This window comes from Mixophyes fleayi, chromosome 1 (genome assembly GCF_038048845.1).
Source record: "Mixophyes fleayi isolate aMixFle1 chromosome 1, aMixFle1.hap1, whole genome shotgun sequence".
Classification (NCBI taxonomy): Eukaryota; Metazoa; Chordata; class Amphibia; order Anura; family Limnodynastidae; genus Mixophyes; species Mixophyes fleayi.
This window is the reverse complement of record NC_134402.1, coordinates 75,971,356-75,996,881: the sequence shown is the minus strand read 5'-3', so window position 1 is coordinate 75,996,881 and position 25,526 is coordinate 75,971,356. Positions and strand designations below refer to the sequence as shown.

Below are 25,526 nucleotides of genomic sequence, written 5' to 3'. Positions count from 1 at the left end.
ACATTTCCCAAAGGCAGGGAACGCTTAGAAAAGTTCAGAGCCCCTTACTAGCCTGTCATCATCTTTGCTTCCTGTGACCCAGAATGCGTGCATGTGCATACCACCGAGGTCCGAAAAAGACGCCAAATTCACAAGTGTTACAGCAGACTGGTGTTCCCCGGGTAGCCAGCCCGCTCATTGGCTTGCAGCATGCAAGGTTTTAAACATGATGGTTTGCCCTTGAGAAAGCAGAAGTGTAACAAGTATCGAGCTACCTGCCAGGGAACATGTTTTCCTTCTTTAGTCAGTGACCAATTTCAATAATGCCACCATAATAGTATAGTTTTATAGCACGCTGGGTATATATGATATAGTAGCAGACTCTTTACTGGGTACAATAATGAATAAGAACGCATGGTCCTATGAGGGAAGGATGCATGGAGGAATATAAACAGAGAGTGAATCCTGTATCCTATAGGAGGCAAACAGGCCATGGATTAAAGAATTTATTTAAAACCAGGAAGTAGTAACTTGTATCAGCATAATAAATCGATAAACGTGTATATATTACACGCCATGTTGGTCATTGAGGGTAACCACAGGCAGTAATAGAACCTGGTATAGGAAAGGAGTGGTTACAATTATATGACAGTAACAGCCTGTGATAATATACATCTATGATACGGACTCAAATATCAACCCATTGATGAAAAACTATTGTAAAATTTATATTGCTACTTTTAAAAGATCGTACAACTGAATATGAAAATGAGGATTTGAACCAAGATGTGAGGACTGTGTTAAGTGTGCTCAACCCCACATAAAGTATCCAGCCTATATAGCATATGAGAATCATTTTATTACCCAAAAAATGGTGCCAGTTGGGTATAGATACTAAATACAAAAAGCACTAAACATTAATTTTAATATTTTTAACATATAGCACCAAGCACTTCTACACTTTAATTTCTCAATATGGTTTCACGTTATGTTTTATATTTCGCTACTACTTTATTCATGAGGTCAGAATAGGAGAATATTTCAAAGATTTGAATAAAAAAAAGTGATTTTATCAATATTTGGTCTGGATATATAGGGCCTGATTCATTAAGGAAAGTAAGGCAAAAAAAAATTAGTAAATGTTCTCCGAGACAAACCATGTTACAATGCAAGGGGTTTATTATTTTACACATAAGTTAAATACTGACTGTTTTTTTCATCTAACACACAAATACTTGATAGCTTTATTTTTACACTGAAGGTTAAAGTTGATCTAGGATATGCCTATCCCAACTAGATATCTCACCCCACATTTTAAATTGACCTCCCCCTCCAATGCAACATGGTTTTGCCCAGGTGCAAATTTACTCCTTTTTATGCTTTGCTCTCCTTAATGACTCAAGCCTTTAAAGCGTTTATACATACGATTTATTTTCTATAGATCGCATTTTGCACAAAAGTCTACATTGTTACTGTTGTATTAATATAATGTTGGATCTAGTAACTGATCACTTTTCAGAGAAACAGGAGGTATCAGTAGTTTCACTAATTAGCTGACAGTCTTGTGGAAAGCTCAGTCAGTCCAAGACCATCTCATGTAGAGAATACAGCATGATATACTGAAAGTATGGATTTTAGATTTCATTTGTATATCTTCTTTATTAATAGTTTTGCATTGGAAGATGGAAACAATTGCTTGCTCAAGGTTTGATTTCACCATCACAAGATGAGCAAAATATATCACGGTTGTACATACAGGGCCTGATTCATTAAGGAAAGTAAGGCAAAAAAAAAAAAAAAAGTTTTCTCTCGGACAAAACCATGTTACAATGCAAAGAGTGCAAATTAGTTTATTATTTTAGTAAGAAAAGCACATAAAATAAATACAGGCTCCTAATTCATGTAGCACACAAATACTGGATAGCTTTATTTGTACACTGAAATTTAAAGTCGATCTAGAACCTGCCTTACCCCAACTATAAATCTGCCATCACATTTTATATTTGCCTCCCCTCCAATGTAACATGGTTTTGTCAAGGTGCAAAGTTACTCATTTTTTTTTTTGCTTTACTTTCCTTACTGAATCAGGCCGAGTGCTCCAATTAGAAGCCTTTCTTCTTTGTATATGCTGCAATGTTGCGTCACCTGGACCCAAGAGAAGGTAAGCCCCTGCACTACCGGAAAAGATCAAAACACTACCTGCCCTACCTATTCTATAGATCGTAAAAGACCTAGGGGAAGAGGAGTATTCTAGGGGCAACTATACAAGAGAGGCAGAAGTCTAGTCACCGATATAAAATACAGAATATTTTGGTAGCCACTATACAAAATACATTGCATACCAGTGGCCAATATATAATGCTGATCCTGGAGACCACGGTACTATGCAGACCTCCCAAATTCTCTGGCAGCAATACAGTGAAGGCCAGAGATCTCTGATGGCAACAGAATGCAGGCTCGAGATCCCTGGTGGCATCACGATGCAGACCACAGGTTACTGGTATTGAGTTTCAGCAAACTGGAGAGAAAGCAGTCATAATCCCTAGACAGCTACGGACACTGACTGGTGAATAGCGTCAAGCAATCGTCAATCATAGTACAAGGAGCCCACAAAACTTTGATTTGTAAAAGACTGCTACTATCCACCAACCAGAATTCCAGGAGCCATCTAGTGGGTATGACTTTATCCTGGTGCCGTTGAAGCAGCAGCTGTAGTGGGTGGGAGAAGTCTGATCCACTGTCTCCAGGTCACAAGAAGTCTGGAGGATAAAATTGCGAGAACCAGACAATTAAATAAAAGAGCGTTAAACAGCACTTTTATTTGTGTTTGATAATTTTACCAGGGAATGGACTTACACCTATCTACTAAATGAGAAGCACTATCTATGGAGTTGAGATTCTTAATAGCAGGCATCCCAAATGTGCCACGTGGAGGAACAGATCACTTCTGCAAATGCATTCAGCATAAGGCAAGATAAAATGAGCCAGCTCTTTCTCCAACCTTGTCAGTGCCCATTAGTACTAATATAGTAAACCAACTTGGCTCAATTCTAAATCCATTAATTCTATTGGGATGGTGGTACATTGGGCAGCACGGTGGCTTAGTGGTTAGCACTTCTGCATCACAGCACTGGGGTCATAAGTTCGATTCCCGACCATGGCCTTATCTGTTTGGAGTTTGTATGTTCTCCCTGTGTTTGTGTGGGTTTCCTCCGACACTCCAAAAATATACTGGTAGGTTAATTGGCTGCTATCAAATTGACCCTAGTCTCTCTTTGTCTGTCTGTCTGTCTGTGTGTGTATGTATGTTAGGGAATTGAGACTGTAAGCTATAATGGGGCAGGGACTGATGTGTGTTCTCTGTACAGTGCTGCGGAATTAGTGGCGCTATATAAATAAATGATGATGATTGGTAGTACATTCTTGCATTTAATACTAGTATTTTTCAAATTATGCTTCATGTATCTCCAGCATTTTCATTGTCGTATTTTTCTTCCTGTTCAACTGTTTTATGTATAATGCATTATTCCCCATTGTAAGGTACTGCAGAAATGAATGAGAATAATAAAATATTTAGGCTTGGGCTAATTAGTCAACAATTTAACTATTAAAAGTAAAAGAAAAAAAGCTTCCACTTCCTATTTCCACTCTAGCAATTTGCCCAGGGGGAAAAAGCCCAATGAAAAATCGACAAAACAAATTTTATACAAGTTTGGTCTTAAGAGTTTAGCCATTACATCATATACTAGCTTCTGTATTTGCATATGTAATTTAAGAATAGTAAATACTGACATCTGGAGGCCTATACAGTGTATAGCAGAAGTGGGTTATTTGCTGCAAAGAAAGAAAGTATACTTGCATTCTTTTTCTGTTAGTGTAGTTTTAACAGGGGCTTAATTTTAGGGGGTGCAGCGGCTACAGGGTCCAGAGGACAACACGACAAGGAAGGTAATAGGTGGTTTATTGAGAACTATTTACTTACATTTCATTATTTAACCGTGTATTGATTTGTTCCACACAATTAATGTATATAAAATTGTACAAGAGATGTCATAAGTTTTATTGCAAATCACTTGATCTTCCATCACACTTGTAAAGAGTGGAAAAAAAATGTACATGTAAACATGCATAAACAATTATTCTTTGTAAAAACTATAGGCTTTTACAGTGTGAAAATCCAGGTGCCAAAAAACAAGAAAACTATCTTATATTATTATCATCAATGTTACAATTCTGTAATCAGAGCTCCCTTCTAACAAAGAAAATGCAAAGAGATAATGTGTCTGTCTCTGAGTGTTTGACATTCTCATGACATATCTGCCACTTTAGAGTGGATTAGAGAACGCCTCAGCCTTCTTTTTTCTATTTTTGAATAGTATAATAAATCAGTTGGAGCACCCCAGATAATTCAAATCAAGATTAGGAATAATTTTCATAGTTACGTAGGAAAATACAAACGGAAGTGTAATGAAACAGAACGATAGCTGATTGAATATTTGGAAATGAGGTACAATTTTTGGAGAAAGAAAAAGAAATGGCATACTGGTGCAGGAGGGTATTCTAAATTATCTGCTTTCAAATGGATTAGGGTACTACCACACATACCTGCATCATAACAAAACAACTATTGTCACTTATAAAATATAAACCAAACTTCAGTGTATACATAGTTAAAGTCATCTCAAAATACCAGCCATTGTGTGCGCTGAACCATTACTCTTGAGAATGCAAACAATTCAGTTCACAAGGAACCAGTGAAATAATGCCTCAGACGTCTCCTTGTGAATTTGTAGGTTGTATTCTCATTAACAATAGTTCAGCTCAGCCACTGTGTGGAGACATCAGGTGAACTCGAGTTTCATGCAACATGTTAAAATTTGTATATTGGTAGTCATTTGTTATTAAAAAGGAGATCTGATCATTCTGCATTTAAACAGGCCTTGCTTTATACTATAAAAAAAAAAAAATGAAGAGGACTATGCTACAGTGTAATTATACATGTAGGCTACAATGACTTCGCTAAGGACTCAGCGTTAGTGCATGTTGTGCTAAACATCAGTCACAAATGTCCCTGTTAATCTGTACCAAACATTTAGACTACCTTTTCAAGTATGTATCAGGGATTATCAGGTCTGTCTTCAGTGGTGATTAGAACTAGAAAATAACTTGTGTTCCCTGATTCAACAAAGCCTTCTGGCTTTGGAAAAGTTATTCTTTAACTATAAAAAACCCACAATATCTATGTACATAATATGAAATGTTTCATTTTGTAATTGAAAAAAAATACATGGGAAAAATATGCACACACAATTAAGAGCAACAAAATTCATCACATACACTAACATGCAAAATCATTTTCTACCTCCGCAGATTTGTATGGTCTTGATTTACATCACTGTTTTTCCAATTCCCTTTTTAAAATAAAACATTATGTTACCATCAGACTTTGCTGCATGATCCATGCTAATATACACCTGCTGGGATGGAAAATTTCCATTTACGCATTCTCTGAACGGAATGAAGGAGTGATGTGTACATTGTGGGTGCTGCCTCATGCAAGTGATCATCTATGGAAAGTTAAGTGCTTTGGTGAGCATGGAAACCACACAAGGGATCTGTTTCTTTGCATGAAAGTCTATTTGGTTGGAAAAGGATTGAAATTCCAAAGCCACCATGTGATTTACACATGTCAGTATTTGGACGAGTTCAAGTTTACGGCCGTGTAATTTCAGCATTTCACATAGTGACTGAACGAACCAGGAACCATTTAATGTATTTCTCCAGGAATAGTACCCTGAAAAAGGAAGATAAAAAGATTAAAACTATGTAATGGTAGCAGTAGTGAGCATATAATTCACAGAATATTTTATAGAAAATTGACTAATTTAATAGCAGAAAAAAACAAAACAAAACCCCAAGGTGTCACAGAAATGTTGTATAACGAATGCTTAAAATAACTTTATGCTGAAAAATATAATTGAAATATATAATAAACATAATAGTCCCAATTCATTAAGAAAAGTAAGCCAAAAAAATGAGTAAGTTTTCTCCTGCACAAAACCATGTTGCAGTGCAAGGGGTGCAAATTAGTTTTTTATTTTGCACAAAACTTGTACTAACTATTTTTTCATGTAGCACACAAATACTTGATAGCTTATTTGTACACTGAAATTTAAAGTTGATCTAGGACATGCTCTACCCCAACTATAAATCTGCCATCATATTTTAAATTTAGCTCCCATTCCAATGGGACAAGATTTTGCCAAGGTGCAAACTAGCTCATTTTTTTTTTGCTTTCCTTAAAGGATCAGGCCCAATGTTTTGTATAACAGATTTTGTCTGAAATAAGTTAAAAATATTAATTAATTAGTAGTTATACTGTAAACATTAGGTGGTATTGTATCTTGTATATTTATATAACTTGTCAGGGCAAAAATGCTATAGCTTTCACTGCCAAGAAATGTAATAACCCCATGTGTTCTGCTCAATTTGTAAAAAATAAGTAAATCCTACTAATGAATAATTGAAGTTACCCTTATGAAATACAGCATAATAACTTAACAACAGAGGACCAGTGTGCTAGACATCCAGCGCTCCTCAGATACTCAATCCATTGGCGGTTCTACTGCCGGAGAAGACAGAAGAATTTTGAATTCTCAATACCTCAGGGATCTCTTGTATTGAGTGTGTCCAATCAGCACTCTAGACACAAGTGGTGTCAGAGAGTTCAAATTCAGCATCGTCCTGCCTCCAACGAGATAATTAAATATCTGGTGAACGGCTGGGGTCCTGCACTCCTGCTAGTTAGAAGGTGTTTTCATATAATTGATGGTTAGGGAGATATTCTTCTTTAAATATGTCTTAACAAAACTGCTTAATGTTGAATTAGATTAATGAACATGGTAAAAAAAAAATTGTCCACAAGGCTTTTTTCCAGAGACAGACATTTTTTTGGACACTGTTGACTTCCCCAAATATATTGTATTTTTTCTAGCATACTAAACAGACGTGCATGCAGACCACAGTACAAGAGTCATATACCAGGAACTGTAGAATAGGCATATAGGAAATCTGCTTCAACTGGGATTCTATAAGTCTCTTCATGGGATTCACTTCCACTGTCTGTTTCAACACCCGAGTCCAGGTCTGTACCTCTGCAAGCCTTTAGGGAAATAGAGATTCAAGCAGTTATGTTGATAACATAGTAAAAAGCAATTTGATTGTAAAGGGCAATAAAAAGCTTCTCCAATGTAGCACAAGGAGATCCTTTAAATATTATGTTATAATAGGCATCCTCAAGAAAATATTTATGTGACTGAACATGTATTTGTGTGGCCTTTTACATTTCACAAAACTGTACTATATTTTTTAAGTCAGCCTATAAAAAAATAAATATTATTCTGAGAAGCAGAAATAGTTCTAGAATAAAAAGATAGACAGATATACAACATGAAGTTACCTGGATGAAGAATAACTTGGGCTTCCCTACCAATGTCTTGCATCGGTCACCACGGAAAAGGGATGTGAGGTTCTTGATAGGCAGGCTCTGGTCTACTCCATATAGCACCCCATCATCACCGTGACTCAGGAGCGCACACACAAATGAACTTCTTTTGCTGTGGTCTTCCTGAGACACTACAGAACAGGAAATATCCATATCATTTAATGCAAAGACTGGTTTCCTACACTATTTTTTCTTAGATTCTTTTGAAAATTCTTCCCCATCCCATACAAAAACACAGAGAAAAAAAAAAACCAAACTTCCCACCCCCAAAAAACCCCAAAAACAAACCACCAACAGAGAATAAAAATGAAGATACACAAAGATAAACCAGTGCAAACGCAACAAAACATGGGACTGCACTGACATCCCTACATGCATACTTTCTCTGCATAACACAGGGAGAGTATACAGTACATCTAATCAGAGGAGGATGGAGTGCAGTGCAATCTGCACCATGTGGTCTCCCGCTTTCTCTCCAAACTGACCAAGTGGGGGGTCAGAGTGTCCTGTGGGGAATTTGATCGCAAGTAAGAGGCCTAAGTGTCATGTGGGTGCATTTTATGGCAAGTGGGAGGTTTGTGTGGCATGTAAGTACGCTGGAAGTATAGAAGCACATCAGCTGATAAGAATTGGGCCTGTTGCATGCTAATGAAAGAGGAAGTTACACGCGTCTCAAGATAAAATATGCACGTTCCCTGTCCTGTTTGTTGACAAGGCAGTGTCACGAGACTTAGAAGCTCTACACAACATCTCCTTCAGAATGATGGCTCCGTAGAAGAGCCAGGTAAGTAGTTGGTACCTGCCTGAGGGTGAAATCTGACAAAATTATGCCACAGTAATAGTATTGCACAACTGGGGGATAAAGTGCACCTGGTCTGAGGCTGAATAAACAAATTGTGTTAATTCAGTGCTATAGGGTATGTCTTGGTTGCGATGTGCTACATAATTTGTGACCCCTTATAACCCTTAATGCTGTGCCATAGTGTGGTCAAATTAACACAAATTTCTATGGTGTTGTAAAGCATCATTACTGCCTAGGGTCCCAACTGATTTATTTCATGTTCTTTTTTAAAACATGTATATGTTATTACAGTGCTACTTAGATTATATGTTAAGCTTTGATCATCATAAGTCAATGTATCATTATGTTTAATTACAGATCTAAAGCCATACTCCTCTTTGTATACAAAATTTAAGATAAGTAATTAGGGACACTTGGACCCAGAAACAGAGAGTGAGAAACAAAAATAAACAAGAGTGGGAAATGTAATGGGGTTGGAGGGTTATCCATCGACCAACACAAATATTTTATCCCTCTGACTAGAAGTGAAGACTGTACAGAGCCCCGCTTCCCATAAAGTAAGTTGGGGGCAGGTGCTCTTTATTGACCCTTTCCTTGAGAGCAATGGGGAACTAGAAGGCAATGATAAAGGACAGCATGTGATTCTTCAAGCCTAGTCCCCAAAGAAATAAATCTATGAAATTCAAGGAGTTTCTGTTGAAGGCCTTTTCAGCATTTGTACACCACGAAAAAAAAAAAAATGTTATGGTGCGGGTCCAATATATTAAGCTTAATATTATCTCTTCCTTTTTTTATGGGTGACAAAGCCAACCTGGCCATGGTATAAGAGTATCGGAGAGAGAGGCTAAAGTCGGTTAGTTGAGGTTTTTGAGAACAATTGAACTCAACATTCAAAATAGATATAGGGCAACAAATTGAGCACTGTCAGAATTTTGCCCTTTCTAAGAATTACTACATTAAGTGCACTGACTGCTTCTGCTAGAAGAGGAGTTTCCACCATAAAGGAATTGAAAGGTTTTAAGAACCCCCTTCCTTCCAAAAAACCCATGAGCCAATATCAGCTTGATTTGCTTGCCAGTACTAAGTAAATGCAGAGCACGTGGACCTGGGCTCCTCCTCTTTGGACATTGAGATATCCGTTACATAATGACAGAGGAGGTGGGCGAAATTAAGCAACTTTTTTTTTCAAGCAATTCTCGCTTTTATTGATAACTACGTAATAGAACAATTGTCTCCAGGGTCTTGGTCATATCAGGGTCTGACCTTAGGACTGTGCATTAGGAAAACCGATAGTCTAGTGACTATCGATTCTGATACATACATACATGCCTTTTTGTCTGTTTTTCTGTTAATTGGTTATCAAAGACAAAGATTAAGTGGTACTCTACTAGGACGAGGAGAAAAAAAAAGCAGTGGTCACTTCGAGGACAGAAATGGTAACAGCTACAGTTCCTGTCTCTCCCCTTCCGCCATTAAAGACAAACATTAAATAAGCATTTGTCCGAATGAGTCTATCAAAAACCAGCTTACTTTCAGGTGAGATTTTTTTAGTTTTAAAAAATTACATTTTTACAAAAACAGTAACAGGTATGTATTTTACTAGTTCTATAGAGTTGGAAAAGAACAGTGTTAATTCTTTGGTCATTCGAAATAAAAAAAAAGAAGCCTATTCCATTGTATTATTATAATCTCTTGTGATATGACATACAAACACATACAGAAAGTGAAAATGATACAACAAAATGCTGGACAGGACTTGCCTTTTGTCAAAAGTCCATAGATATCAGCACATTTTAGATCATTGTAAATGTTGACTTTATATCCAAAGGACTTGAATGTGTTTTGCAGTCTGCTTGCATCCATATCAGTTCCATTGCGCATTCCCATTCCTAGAACCAAAACATATACTTAAGTATGTTGCTTTAAGATTTTAACATAGAAACATAGAATTTGACAGCAGATAAGAAACACTTGGCCTATCTAGTCTGCCCATTTTTTAACCTATGGTAACCAGGCGCGGGCTGGCAATTCCAGCCCGGGGGGGCGCACAGGCGGCCGCATCTCATGACAAGAGATGCGGCCGCGTCATTGATGACGCGGCTGCATCCCTTGTCATGCGATGCGGCCGCCTGTGCGATGACACGGCCGCATCACATGTTTTGTGATGCGGCCAACGGAAAAAAAACGGCGATTTTTAATCTGGGGGCGGTAATTCTGACCGGCCCGGGGGGCCGATGCCCCCCTGTCACCCGGGCCAGCCCGCCCCTGATGGTAACCTCAAACCCTAGTTGATCCTTAGTTCTTTGTAAGGATATCCTTAGGTCTATCCCAAGCATGTTTAGATTGCTCTACTGTATCAGCCTCTACCTAAGTAGTTTTTTTCTCAAATGTCCTCTGAACCTACATCCCTCCAGTGTCAGTGCATGTCCTTGTATTCTAGTACTTCTCTTCCTTTGAAGAATGTTTTCCTCCTGTATCTTGTTAAACCCCTTGATATAATTGAACGTTTCAAGCATGTCCCCCCGTTCCCTTCTCTGCTCCAAACTATACATATTAAGATCTTGCACCATTTTAGCTGCCCTTCTTAGTACAGTCTCTAATGTGTTTATATCCTTCTGGAGACATGGCCTTCAGAACTGAACACAGTATTCTAGATGAGGCCATACCAATGCCCTATACAGTGGCATTATTACTTCCTTTTACTTTTACCAAACCAGTATAACAAATTTGCGTGATTGCTATATCTGACAACTTCACAGTAACATCAAGGATTAGTTGAGATCAGCTAAAAAGGAAAATCTCACTTAGATAAGCTCACTGGAATCAGAGGCTCCAGCACGCCCTGTAATAGTCCCGAGCACAAGATCATCTCTCCTGCTCAAGGTGGGGGGGGGGGGTTCAAACGGTTAATGGGTATTCTAAGTCCTTCCTGTCAGAAGTGCAAGTAAGAAATATCTAGTTCCTCTTGTAAGAGGCTCTTGTGAAGAAGGAAGATTGGTGACAAGGAGACCCAATCAGAAGCTGCAATGTCCGGTCGGTCACCTCCGCAGCGTCACACTTAAAATCAACCACGGAACCCCAGGAAAGCAGCTGAGAAAAGGGGTGGAAGAAATCATTTAAAATAAAAAAAAATAAAAAAAAATTTGAACCATGTAGGAGTTCAGTTTTATTCCATTAACCTCTGATAAAGCTCGCTTGAAACAGGTAGGGTCATGTGAACTGCTGATCTAGGTGTCTATAATTGGTAAAAATAAATTTTCTTGAAATTTCAGTAAATATAACATTCTAAAAATATATCACTCTGGACATATGTTGAGCTACAGATTTTCTACAGTTTTCCTAACCAGGTCACAAACTGCAGTTGATTTTAGCATTATAATTTATTTTATCCTCAAACTTAATGTTGCATCATTTTCTTAAATACGAACCCTGACTGGTGTTCATATGTATTTCAAGGACATGGTTATGGATGGTATAAAACTAGGATAAAAAAATTGCTAAAATAAGAAGGCTTTTTAAAAATGTTTGAACAAAGTCACATATAGAATCATTACAGCCGCCATCAAAAATGTTGGCACTCTTGCACCTTTTTCAAATAGCACACCATGTCCTCTGAAAATAAGTTTGAATTAACAACAGTATTTGGTCTCCACAATTATTTCTCTATTAATATACTGAATTTTTGTTTTTGATTAAGGATTTAATACTGTTTTATTCTTTTAAATCAGAAAATAAAAAGAAATTGTTTTGACAAAATTATGGACATCCTAGACTTAGTATTTGGTAGCACAGCCTTTGGTTTAAATAACTGCAATCAACTGCTTCCTATATCTATGGATGAGCTTTCTGCACCCCTCTACTGGGAGTTAGGTCCTCTCTTCTAGTGCAAACTTCTCATATTCTCCCAGATGTGCGGGTTCCTTCTCCCAACTGCTGATTTCCCATCTCTCCACAGGTGTTCTATGGGATATACATCTGAACTCTTCAAAGCAGACCAGAGTCTAGACTTGAACCATGCCTGGGAGTTTTTTGAAGTGTTGTTGGGGTCACTGCCCTGCTGAAAGGTCCATGACCTTTATAGAGCACCAGCTTTCTCATACTGGTTTCAATTTTGCACTCCAAATAAACTGGTAATCTCCAGATTTTGGAACATGGCCTTGGCATTATAAACACCCAATGCCAGATGCAGCAGCAACACAGAACAACACTGAACAGCTTTCATGTTTGACTGTAGGGAAAGTGTTCTTTTCTTTTTGCTTTCTGTAAACATAGGGATGATGTGCTCTATCAAAAAGCTTAAATTGTGTCTCATCTGTCCACAGGACATTCTCCCAGAAGGAATTTGGCTTATTCAGGTATGTTTTGGAAAACTCTAGTAAGGCTATCTTAGGATGGGTACACACTACAGATTTTTCAGATGATTTTCGGGCCACCCACAAGATAAACAACTGTTTGGCCTGATATTGCATTAGTTTTTACACTGAAACTATGAACGATGGTCATTCCAAAGCTCATCGTATCATTACATTTGATTTTTAAAACGGACTAAAAAGCTTGTTTAATGATGGAAAAATGTTCTTCCAATTCCGCAGTGTGTATGCACTCATGATCAGGATCTCCATAGAGTTTACAGAGTCATGATCTTTTCAGCAGATGGTTATGACAGATGAAGAGCACAGTTCTGAGGGTAAACCTTTTAAAACATGTGTAGTGTGTACACATGATTTGGCATGCAGATCCGGATTTATTTTTTTTTCCAGTCATTGCCAAAATTATTACTCATATGCATTGGGAGAAATTTTTTGTAGTGTGTACCTTAGTCTTAGGTCTCGTTCTCTCAGCAATGTGGCCCTCCTACCATATAACCCCCTTTCATTGAGTTGGTAATGGATTATGACTGTTTCAAATAACACCTCGGGGGGTATTCAATTAGCCGCAAGTCCCCTCTCCCCCCCCCCCCCCCCCCCCGCAAAAAAATAAAATAAAAAAATAAATAAATCCTACGCGAGTTTTTAACTGCTATAGCAACCGATTTTAGTTAACGCAGGGTGAAAACTCGTGCAATTCAATTGAAAAAAGGAAACGCTGCCCCCGCGCGTTAATCATTGGTGTTTGCGAGTTTTTAGGGGAGTTTTAACGCGGTCATGTAAAACACAAAAAAAAAAAAGGATTGCCATATATTTTCATACATTAGATTGCATTACACAACCATTCTATTTGATAATATCTACATTACAGTACTATCTTTAGCATATTTTTTTATTTAATTATTTTTTACTATAGAATCATCTATACCATGTCAAAACACATTAGTACATACATATTTGTACCAAAAACATACATAAATATATTTGATTAGTGATTTATTTATTTTTTAATGTTTTTTTTTCCCCATTATTTTTTCACAAGAAAATCAACTTTTACATGTTAGGCATTACTGATAAACATAGTTTATCTTCATTGTTACATGATTTCAAATAGTTTTCAAAGGTTTTTTTATTTTTATCATACCCCAAAGAGGTGCGAGATAAAACAGCATATTGGCCTGTTTAACGAGCCGCGTTAAAAAACAATTGAATAGCTTTTAACGTGGTTGCCTCTTGCCCACCCTATACTTTCAATAGACCTTCACTGGAGCACGAGAGGACCGTTTCATGAAAAAAAAACCAGAGCGTTAAAAATGGAATTGAACCGCAGGTAAAGTTAAACCGCTCGAAAATGATAAAAAACAGCGTTAAAATGACTTAACGTGGTGTTAAAAAATATCTTGCAGTCAATTGAATACCTCACCTTGCGTTTACAAGTCAACTTGATTCTTGATTTTGAAAGTTGGTCATGGGGCCTTTTCCACCATTCAAACAATCCTAAACTGCAATCTTGATCAAGTTTTTGCTTTCCATGGAGGATGGCTACAGTGCCTTGGGCCTTAAACTTCCTAATAAAATTACCTACAGTGGAAATGGGAACAGCAAGGTCTCAGGAGATTGATTTGTAGCCTTGAAATTGTCCAAGCTTGGCTATAATCTCCTGTCTAACCTCCTAAGACAATTTTCTGGTTTTCTTTAGCTTTAAGTGCAGTACACATTGACACAAAACAGGAGAATCCTTTTCTCTATCCAAGCTTGTTTAATGAGTGATTTTTATATTGCAGAGACCTTCTACTAACCACAGGTGTGTTCAGTTCCAAAGTGAAGGCGAATAAGCAATTTGTAATCTAATCATTTCTAAAAAGTGCTAATAGTTTTGTTCGGGCCATTAAAGAATTTCTGGGTGGAATAAGCTACGACTTAAATGAGTAAATGTTTCTGTTTTTTTGTGTTTTATTCTACTGCAAATCAAAGCATTACATATGTGAAATCAAACTATTTTTTTTATTTCAACAATTTTCTAGAACAAATAATGCATTATGGGACTGCCAAAATTTGTGGTCACAACTGCATTGTATATATACACTTACATGTGTTTTTTCATGGTTTGACTATTGTCAGGAAGTTTATACCAGCACACAACCTTTACAACAAGTGTCTCTTCTATGGCCTACAGCATTAATGAAAGAGTACAGCCCAACAGCATAGGTCACCCTTACTGGTCAATAACGATGGAGCACACGTCTAGCTTACTTGTGGATGGATGAAAGTTCTTGTTGTTGATAATGACACATAATCCAATTTCTGGATAGTCCATTTTGTATGAAAATCTATGAGAAAACTTAGATTCCACGTCTTTAGCCACATCACCCTTTAGGTTTATTCTGAAAAATAGAAGTTGGATAGTAGCTATGAAATTAGTGTAACACACACACATAAGCTAGGCATTAGGCTAATTTGCTATAATTAGAATACTGTACCCAAATATGGTGCAACTGCGATTGCCAATTACACCTAACTGGTTAAAAAAAAAAATAATTAAAAAAAAAAAAAAAAAACCCAGCCGAATGCGATTCCCGGTAATCATCAGATGAAAATTGTTCAGATGTCAATTGGGTCTGACATAAAATTTGGTTGACTGCCATCTCATTCTGGGTGTCATCACTTGATCATACTAGTTGTGCCCTATAGGCTCAGGTTGCTGGACATAAAATTTGACTGTGTATGGGCACATTTAAATATTATTAATCATTGAACCATTATCAAATTACAGAAAAAAGTATGCACACTTTTATGGTAACAACAACACAAAACAAAAAATAAACAAAAACACCAGGTTACTGCATTTGTTTTTCTAATGCCAGCGATATCAAGCATGAATTATTGTGCCGTTTAACTGCAGTGAACAGCCCATGCATGAACATTGTTTTTAAAACAAGTGCATTATAAAGTAGAACTCCATTGAGAACAGATTCCTCGTTATTTGGGTGGAGTTCTATTAGTTAACATAATCCACATTATCTGGAGGATTCCCAGACGTCTGTGATTGGTCCTCACGCTCACACCTATCTACCCTGCTGAACTTTGATGTTTTTTTTAAACTAAACTGGGTTACCAGTTCTGTATTAGAGAAGCAGAGACCTGGGCGAAACCGAGGGGGGCACATTACCAGTAAGTCTTTTATGAAGCTGGTAGTGCAGCGTTACTGGACCTACAGCTTCTGACCCAGCCTGTTCTGGACTCTATCCGCTTGTGACCCCAATCACAGCTTGTTTAATGTTTCCGAACCTATTGAGCCTGCCTTGATTTTGGACAGTAATTTGTACAAGTTTCCGGTCTCATTCCTCTGTATCCGTTACTTAGTGATGTTAGTTCAGTGACCTGAGGTTTCCTTGTAAGAAAGCCAAACACTCCCTTATGAGGGTTCCTGGTGAAGACCAGTGATCCCTGTGTCTCAGATCAAGCAGTACAGTGGGCTCACATCCTAGACAATGGTTACTTCCAATATAGTTAGTTTATATTATTCTTTGCGTATCTATCTGCTATGTTTGTTAATATTTAGTCTTTAATATACCCAATATGTTCACATATTATTATGAACATTAATTTATATAGCGGCAGCACACTGGTTTACAATTGGGTACATGGGCTTCTGGTACAAAAAAAACCTAGATATTGAAGATGGATAATGTGCATTTGGGTCACTGTTTGTACTGAAGCTTCGAACACACTTTAGGGAGTTGCTTTTGATTACCTCAAATCACAGATATTTCCTTGAAAAACAACAAATAAAAACCCCAAACAATCTTTGGCCAGGATATTACAGTTTATGGAATTTCCATTTCATACTATGACAAACTAATGCTGATGTTGTAATGAACTGCAATGAACGAGGTGTATTTGTACATCACTTACTGATGAGTAGACAAGTACGATGATCCAGCGTCGGTACGATCATCTCCTGTATGTGACCCATTCTGGTTGTCTGACATTCTGCTTCCTTACTCTTCAAGCCTGGAAATACAAATTGTATCAACAAACCATCTTTGAGGAATCACAGATTTAGCCCATTTGTGATATATACCAGAAAAAAAGTAAATATTAACACCTGTAAGTTATATTTCAGGTGCTCTTCATATCTGCATTTTGTTCTCACTGTTTCTAACAAACCGTATACTACAATATATTTGTAACTTAGCGATGTCATGCTGCCAGTAGTCAGGTCCTGTTTCTTTAGTACGTATGGACAGAATCAAGCATGAAGATTCCCGGTCGGCGATTTAGTGCAAGAATGAAACATGAAACAAGTCTGCATGAGTGAGGAATATTCTATTTTTGTAGGTCTATTTTGCCCAAGTTTTACAAGATCATATTTAGAATAAAACAAGTCAAATCAAGAACAAATTTCTACATAAGTTTCACTATTAGACGAGGAGGAAGTAATTAGCCATTGGAGTCATCTGATTAACCTGCCATGCAACACATTATACTGACTGCCGCCATTTATGTATCAAACATTTGTTTCCATATATGGTGCACATACATTAATTCTGCTGACCTGAGATAAAACCAGTTAGTATTTATCAGGGCAGAACCTTAGACGGAGAGCAACATCTAGTCAATTCCCTCTGATGGGCTTTTCAGTATGCCTGTTCCCCATTGTGGCACCAGCACACAATCTGGACATCAGATGTAAGTGTAGATATACCCCACTGTCCAAGAACATTTCTGAAAAGCTGCTGGTGAAGGACATTGCTATGCATTTGGATCTTTCCGTTTCTCCCAGAACTAAACCTACGTTAGGGATAACAGCTGGACCCATATTTAAAAAAGACAGGCTATGTTTTGAGAGATCTGACCATGGCTATAAAATGTCTATACATGTACCCAGGTTTGGGATAGGACTGGCCAGAAACACATTTTGTAAGATTTGTTCATTTTTGTTGTATAAATAGGTGGAATATTAGCTTTATAATGTGCAATTCCTCTTTACAATATGATTAAATGTCTAGGATTTATCCAATGAAGAATTGTCCGGTAGGTAGTGGTAGTACGATTTGTGCAATGCTTTGTTACCTTATTAGGTTTTATGCATGTTTAGGATTTGTGGGGTACCACCATTGTACCAGAGACCTACCTCTTATTTACATTGCTCTCAGACCTTCGCTGTGTTTTGGACCAATATGTTTATCATATATGGCACCAATATGGTCAACTGCTGTCTGGATAAATGTACACTGTGTTCTATTTATTTCTCCATAAGTACACTGTTAAATTGCTTATTCTGTGGATGTTATGTTATTACAATTTAGACACTTGATAGAGTTTTTCTGCTGGGTTATTGTGTCAACAGTGTTGATTAATTTGATATGTTTCTTTGCATGTTTTTGTTTACCAATCTTTATTACATATTAGTAAGTATTGTACCGGGCAGTACAGTGGCTAAGTGGTTAGCACTTCTGCCTTACAGCACTGGGGTCATGAGTTCATTTCCAGACCATGGCCTTATCTGTGTGGAGTTTGTATGTTCTCCCCGTGTTTGCGTGGGTTTCCTCCGGGTGCTCCGGTTTCCTCCCATGCTCCAAAAACATACTGGTAGGTTAATTGACTGCTAACAAATTGACCCTAGTTTGTGTATGTTTTAGGGAATTTAGTCTGTACGCCCCAATGAGGAAAGGACTGATGTGAATGAGTTCTCTGTACAGCGCTGCGGAATTAGTGGCGCTATATAAATAAATGGTAATAAGAATAATAATTGCAGTCATATGGAGTTTTACATTTCATCTGCAATATTGTTTGGACCAAGGTCTATAGGTACTTTGGCCCACGCATGAGTTGCCAAAGTTACTATATACAATTTTTTTTTTCTTCAATTCATAACATACAGTATTATGTTTACCTTTTACACCAAACGGATTCCCTCCCACTATCAATGGGGTGTCTTGGCTGTGGCTGCCATGTGTTTTAAAGTGTATGTCTGAATGTGAAAATATTTCTGGTTGACCAGATAATTGATCATTAGTTGTTTTCTGCATGCACATACCATGTATTATTTAGAAAAGATAAAGCCTTACATGCCTACTTCTCCTGGAATTTTGGTGAGGTTCCCAAATTTCGAGTTGGCATCCTCCCGGGTTGTGGTGTAGATAGGGCTTAATGACACTATTTTACATCATCAAGCACAGCTATGCAATGCTGTGATTTTCGGCATTTCATACCAGGGGGTGGGGCCATGGTGACACCACACCCCCCATACACTTATCACATGACCTCCCCAACAGGATCTCCCACAGCAGAGGTTTTACAAGTGGTAAAGTATGGATAAAGCATCAAGTATGACTGATTATTTCTGGTCTGTAATCTGTGCGCTGCCCCAGGCTCACGGAACTCCTTAATGTTGTCACTGGCCGAGATTAGGAACTCCATAGCTGCTTGCTGATGTCCACATCACCTGCATGAGACTGGGGCAGACATCAGTGCAAACCTACACGTTTGAGATATATTTGATGATACAGTTGCAATATTGCCATGATATTACAAAGATATTTGTACAAATGATACTTGTACCATTTTTACAATCATTTTTTTCTCTGTGTATGCTATATGTTTTTTTACTGCCCCACAAATTAGTGACCACTTGCTTTATACCCCATATCTGTGGTGTAAAAAAAACAAAAAACAAATCACACAACTATTATTTCCTATGTAAGATATCCAGAAATTGTAGTAATTTCTTACCTAGTGTTTAACAATGACTGAAGAAAGAGCACCATGTAATCATGAATTATTGATTTAAACTGAAACAGACACAGCAGATTTTTCAAGCTGGCAGTAAGGATGACTTCATCCGTATGAGATAATGTGCTAATCGTGCTCTTCTGCCACCAGGGATGGTGATCTCACATTATTATAAATGGAACGCTCCTCCACTACACTCAGGGGAATATGCTGACTTGACACCTATGTAACACCTGGGTTTGTATTTTACAGGGACTGTGCAATGGCGATATTAGCTGCACATTATAAAAGATACAACTGTCTCCACTCCATGCATGGATACAGGACCTAAATATCTCCTGGCATGACTTAGTCTGCAATTTATGGAATACACATTTTGTCAGCTGTAGTAAAATGCCTTCCTAGGGTGTGATATGTATTGATGCTGGTATGTGCAGTCCAGTGGCCAGCGCCTAGCACCACTGGGTGCCCAGTAGGTATATTCATGGTTTTGCAGGAATATGTCACCATTAAAATTTGAATATTTATTGAAGGATTCTTGCAACGATACATTTTTTAAAAATATATTATTTAACAAATGAAATACTTACTGACTGAAGACTGCAGTTGGTGGAACAGTTAATCAAAACGGTCGCTAGAGATGAACCAGCCAAAATATGCAGACAACTGTTGTAAAGCAGCGGGGTATGCAAATTACAGTGACAACAGTCTGAGGACACATTCCAAATCTTTCACAAGTGCAACGACACTAATTTAAAAAGACAAACCTATTTTATCTAGTCATTATGCCGAGTACCCCAACAAACTGGAATGATTAATATTTAATATACTCCTTTAGCAGCATATATAACCAAGGCTGCAATCCACATTTTGTTTCCATTGATAACAGATGTTGCTAAGGAGAGTCAGATATTCACATCATTTTTCCAGTTTGGCAGAAAGAGCCACGTCTGAGTCTTCCCACTGACCATTTTGGGTAGAAATCCTATCAATAGAATCAAGTGTTATTCTAGTAAAACATACCAATGTGTACGGATTGCAAGATGAAAGTGAGAGCTTAACATGACAAGTTACGGCAGCTACGATAGTTAAAATAGACATTAGCCTGGCAAGAGGTACAGGATAAACAAGCCCAAACATATTTACTACATTCTTCCCCTTAGACTCTTTATTTGCATGAATACATTATTAAAATGTCCTTTCTTTGGAATAAAATTTAAATTAACAATAAGTAATTGTCTAAGTAGCATATCTGTGTAAAGATATAAAACATGTCTCCTATGTTTGCTTATAATTTAATGCTTATATACCCTCATTTTAAATCTGTATATAAAAGTTGATGAAATATCAGTCAGCTCATTGTTGTACAAGCAGCTCACAGAAAAGTTTCATTTCTGCTCATTCACATGTACATGTAGCAATAAGCACAAATATAGAAGGCAGCCATAATTGGTTTTCGGATCGAGTTTGTCTGGTACAAATAGAGCCTAATTTTTTGGACAGAAGTGAAACAATGTGGAATTTAGTAGTTTCACGGAAGTTGTACTTCGGTCTTGCTAGACACGGAGAGGTGGATCAGGGGTGTGTAAATGCAACTGAAGTATAGTAAGATCATGCACATGTAAGTGCGGTACGCCAGGAGTTTTAAGATGCGACCGAATCTGCCTCTGGACATAAGCAATATTTTTTAGTGCATGAACAGTATGGAAAAACATTTTTTACGCATTTTTACTTGTCATATTTGATTACAACATACAATCACCATCATTGTGTGCATGGCAAATCTAAACCAAAAGAACATTCAAAATCACTTTTATTGCCTAGTACTTGAAAACAATTGTATTCTGTGTTCGTAGATTGAATAATAATTGATTTTTATTTTGCCCAATGGAGGGCAATTCAACAACCCTCTTGTGTTCACTTCAGCAAAAGTAGATGAAATATGCAGCACCCAAAAGAAAATAATATCTCTCAACTATGACTTAGACCCCGAAATTATCACTCTGCTGTTGCAAACAGTTTCCAGCTGATACTCTTCAAGTTACTTATTCCGATTTCTGTTTCTTCTTGTTTATTATGACAATCAGAAATGACCTCAGATTTCCTGGGCCTGTATAGGAGCATGAGGCTGCTTATATGGTAGTGAAACTGTTCAGCAACTCTAGTATCCTTAGAACGTACAGTAGGGGAGAACATTATCCCATATATTACTTTATTTTCCTTACGAGTGATTTGAACGGGTATTTTGTATCCGCTTACTATTCATTTTGAGATCTATGTTTATTATTGCTTAGCAGCAATAATTTGACTGACAGGTTAAACTGGATTATGTCTCTGTTGTAATTATTTCAGTGTTACAGCCAATGTGGTTCTCTATTTAAATTGCTTATGGTGACTACCAGCAAACTTGATATTGATTTCATTTTTGACCTACTTCACTATATCGGTTTTATTATATGGCTCTTATTGAGTGAACAAGCTACCATAAGTAGTTGTCCTGGAAGCTGTACAGTTTTTTTGATGGAGATATTCAGATAAAATAATTTCTGTTATCTGAACATCCTGAGTCCTGTTTTAGCACTTTAAACTGCTATTCTACTTACTACACTACATACCGTTATCTACATTTATTTGAGGATTCCTTACTTTTATCCGAAACATGACATTTGCACTGTATACGAAGACCCTAATGTTGATGCCTTTTGGGTTCAGATAAGAACATTTATTTATCCATTTCAGAGGGTACACAGACGACTATACCCTCTAATACTACAATTATTTAGGGTATATTCACCTTTGCCTTCTAACCCATAAGCACCCGAGTTGGTTTCTGTATACCACCCCCCCTCCCCCCTCCATGGGAGTGAAAAGGTTAAACAGTTACAAAAAAATTTATAAGTTAAGCAATCCTCAAATTATTTCAATACATGCAAGTCTCATTTAGCTCAAAAGCCATTGTGTTCCTATAATTCCCCTTACAATACACATGGTAGCTCAATTCAAGAAAACAGGAAGCAGCTCAATTGCTTTGGATACCATATCAGTCACAAATATACAAAGTTGTTATTTTTCTTCCTTAATTTTTCAACTGTTCTTATAGAACATAGCTACGTTAGTAACATAAAATATAGAATGCAATAAAACTTATTTTATTCTTTTCATAAAATACAATTGACATTATACCTCCTAAATAAACATGTGAACAAGGTGTTGACTTCCTCAGAACAAGCTTCATTCTTCTTTCATAAAAGGCTCCATTACAGTACTTTAGTGGGAATTTTTCTTGTGGGTCCCCTAAGGTCTCCCAATTTCAGTCACCAGATTATAGCATTTGATGAGAGCAGGAGTAGAGCCCTTTGGCACCTGGATACTCCCTTGCGTAGGAGATGAAAATGTCTATGAATGGTAGTTTACAGAATGTGGCACCTGATTGGTCAGGAGCCACACTCATTACAAAGCTCCTCTAAGTGGCTCATACTCTTGGATAGTGGTGAGGAACAATGTGGAATTTTGACAAACTATCTAGAAATATGGGCAAAATATCCAGTTATGCAGAGCATCCCTATTCTAAGTTTGCTTCACCAGGAAGATGAAATGTGAAAGAATGTGGACAATAATATATTACCTCTCAATACCATCATCAGCTATTTATATAGCGCCACTAATTCCGCAGCACTGTACAGAGAACACACTTACATCAGTCCCTGCACCATTGAAGCTTACAGTCTAAATTCCCTAACATACACACACAAACAAACCAATTAACCTACCAGTATGTTTTTGGAGTGTGGAACAAAACCCACGCAAACACAGGGAGAACATACTAACTCGAACACAGATAAGGCCATGGTTGGGAATCGAACTCATGACCCCAATGCTGTGAAGCAGAAGTGCTAGCCACTAAGCCACCGTGCTGCACTACTATGGGTCAGAAGAACACATATCACGGGCAACATAGTATCCCACCCCAATTTGCTGCCCATTCTATTAGGTATGTATTGACTTCTACTAGCTTTATAATCATCAGCCATTGTTCCTGTAGATATAAAAGTATAAATCATAGGGCACATTAACAATACTTTACTACAAATTGTAAACACATAAAAATTCTGCTGCAGAAAAAAGTAAGGTATATGAAAACTGGTAGAAATAGAAAAGATCGGTCTTAACCATAGCAACAGTTTGTTACAATCTGATTGCTTACTATTGTCAACAAAATATTTTTCCTTGGCACCACTTTCAGATAGAGCCCTTGGGCATATTTGACAAGAAATGAAAATGATAGTATCGCAATAAGGAATGAAAGCATTTATTAAAAGTGTTCTGCTGGAACAGCAGTCACGATAAACGGCTGTTCCAGCGAACACCTTTCTCCTCTATGGTCACTATCACAAAGTGGCCACCTTTGCGACAGTAACCGGAGAGGAGAGCAGGTAAGATGTGGTGAGAGGTGCCTCTACTGCAATACTTTCCCCATAGGCTTCAATGGCTATGCCATCGGGCACAAGTTCCGAACCATCAAGGATTTTTTAAACTTGTTAAATCATGAAAAATAGCTATCCCCATAGAAACCTATGGGGACAGCTCAAAAACAATGGGAAAGTTATAAATAGAGAGGATTCTTAAAATTGCAGTGGCCCCGTGAAAACCACAGCTTGTTAAAAAAAAAGCCCCATAGTAAACTGTACACATAAAACAATGCCTTGTAACTAGTACTATTCATTCAGCACAGGCTTTAATCCTTACGACTCATTTCTAGAGACTGCCCTAATATGTAATGGTATTTCTGAATCCCTACATGAAGGAGCTGAATCGTTTCTTTTGTAAACAATTCCAACAAAGGAAACATGAAACTGGTAACACACACACAAAGAAATTCAATTATCAGAAAAAATTATACATAGTCATTTGCTAAATGTCTGTTACACATCAAAAAAACAAAATCAGACATTTCTAATACATATTTCTCATGCAAATATTGTGTATTCGTCATATTACATAACTTTTTTTAAATTGGATTATGTTGTAAAGATGTTATATTATTCTCAAAATATTTCACACACTCAAAATGACTCATTAGTGAATATAGTTTAACACTATTGCTCTATTTAGCAGGTTGAGTTAAGTTCCCACAAATCATGCACTGGTCTCCTATTTTATAATAATATAAAGTGGTTCTCAGGACACCACAGATAGGTTCCTGGTTGTAACAGAGACAGACACTCGTTAGAGAAACTTCACATTACAGTCCACTCCAGACCTCAATCAACCCCATCACTAGTAACCAGGACAAACAACTTGGATATCTATGTGGTTACAATTATTGCAGCAGAGGCCATATACAAATGACACGCATGCAACAACAGCCACACACACTTTACACTTCACCTATTGTGTGGAATCTAGGAAAGTGAAAGCACAGTACACATAAGCAGCTATGTGTGTGCTTTACACGTTTATCTCTCCTTGTTCTTCACCTCGCCCGCACATTCTGCCATTGCTGACGCATCTTGTTTACATTACACTGTACATTACACTGTAATCACCCCACCATGTAATATAGTGTCAAGGTTACACGTCTCACGCTACTGACAGTGCACACAGCTGTACAAGTAGGCAGTCTATCCCTCTACAGATGCTGGGGGAACTACAAGACCCAAGATGTCCTCAAGGCTAGCAAGACATGCTGGAAATAGTAGTTCCACAAGCAGGAGAGTCCCAGGTTGATCACATCACTGTACCCGTTATACTATAAGACATAAAAGATAACATAATGACACATTGTGTATAATTACATGCTCTTACCAAGCGCTTCCACCTATACAGCCGCTCTCGTCTTTTTGTTTCACTGCCTCAGGATTACAAAGGGTGAAGTCAGGCAATGTGGGCGGAGGCTAGGCCAAGGACGCTTCCTATTGGCTGAGAGTTCACATAACAACAACTCCTCGAGATCTATGGACATTGGACGCGGCAGGAGACAGGTTCTATTCGTCGCGGGCCCCGGTAACGACGGGAGCCTGGTTGTCACTCGCTGTTATAGCGCTAAGTAACTGGTGACGTCTTGGAGTTACTGCCAATCACTGAGATCCCTCCGCCAGGTGTTATGAGTTTCTGGTTCTGCAGCACATACGTGTGA

At 37.7% G+C, this 25,526-nt stretch overlaps 2 protein-coding genes across 4 annotated transcripts in view; one reads left to right on the top strand and one right to left on the bottom strand.

Annotated features, from left to right (window-relative positions):
* Positions 1–4,906: 4,906 nt before the first annotated feature.
* On the bottom strand, positions 4,907–25,342 carry CASP3 (caspase 3). Its single transcript, XM_075197099.1, has 7 exons — positions 25,196–25,342; positions 16,568–16,666; positions 14,906–15,036; positions 10,046–10,174; positions 7,439–7,614; positions 7,021–7,141; positions 4,907–5,773 (listed from the first exon to the last, which is right to left on the bottom strand). Exons 2-7 carry the CDS (start codon positions 16,642–16,644, stop codon positions 5,547–5,549), a joined length of 861 nt encoding a protein of 286 aa, XP_075053200.1. The 5' UTR covers positions 16,645–16,666; positions 25,196–25,342; the 3' UTR covers positions 4,907–5,546.
* PRIMPOL (primase and DNA directed polymerase) overlaps positions 25,329–25,526 on the top strand; it is a 34,092-nt gene continuing 33,894 nt past the window's right edge. Inside the window, exon 1 of one of the 3 annotated variants that reach the window (XM_075197067.1) lies at positions 25,329–25,488. The gene's annotated coding sequence lies outside the window, so the exon portion shown is untranslated. Of the gene's footprint in view, positions 25,521–25,526 lie in introns of all 3 variants that reach the window. The other 2 variants (XM_075197058.1, XM_075197075.1) reach the window with 2 other exon arrangements.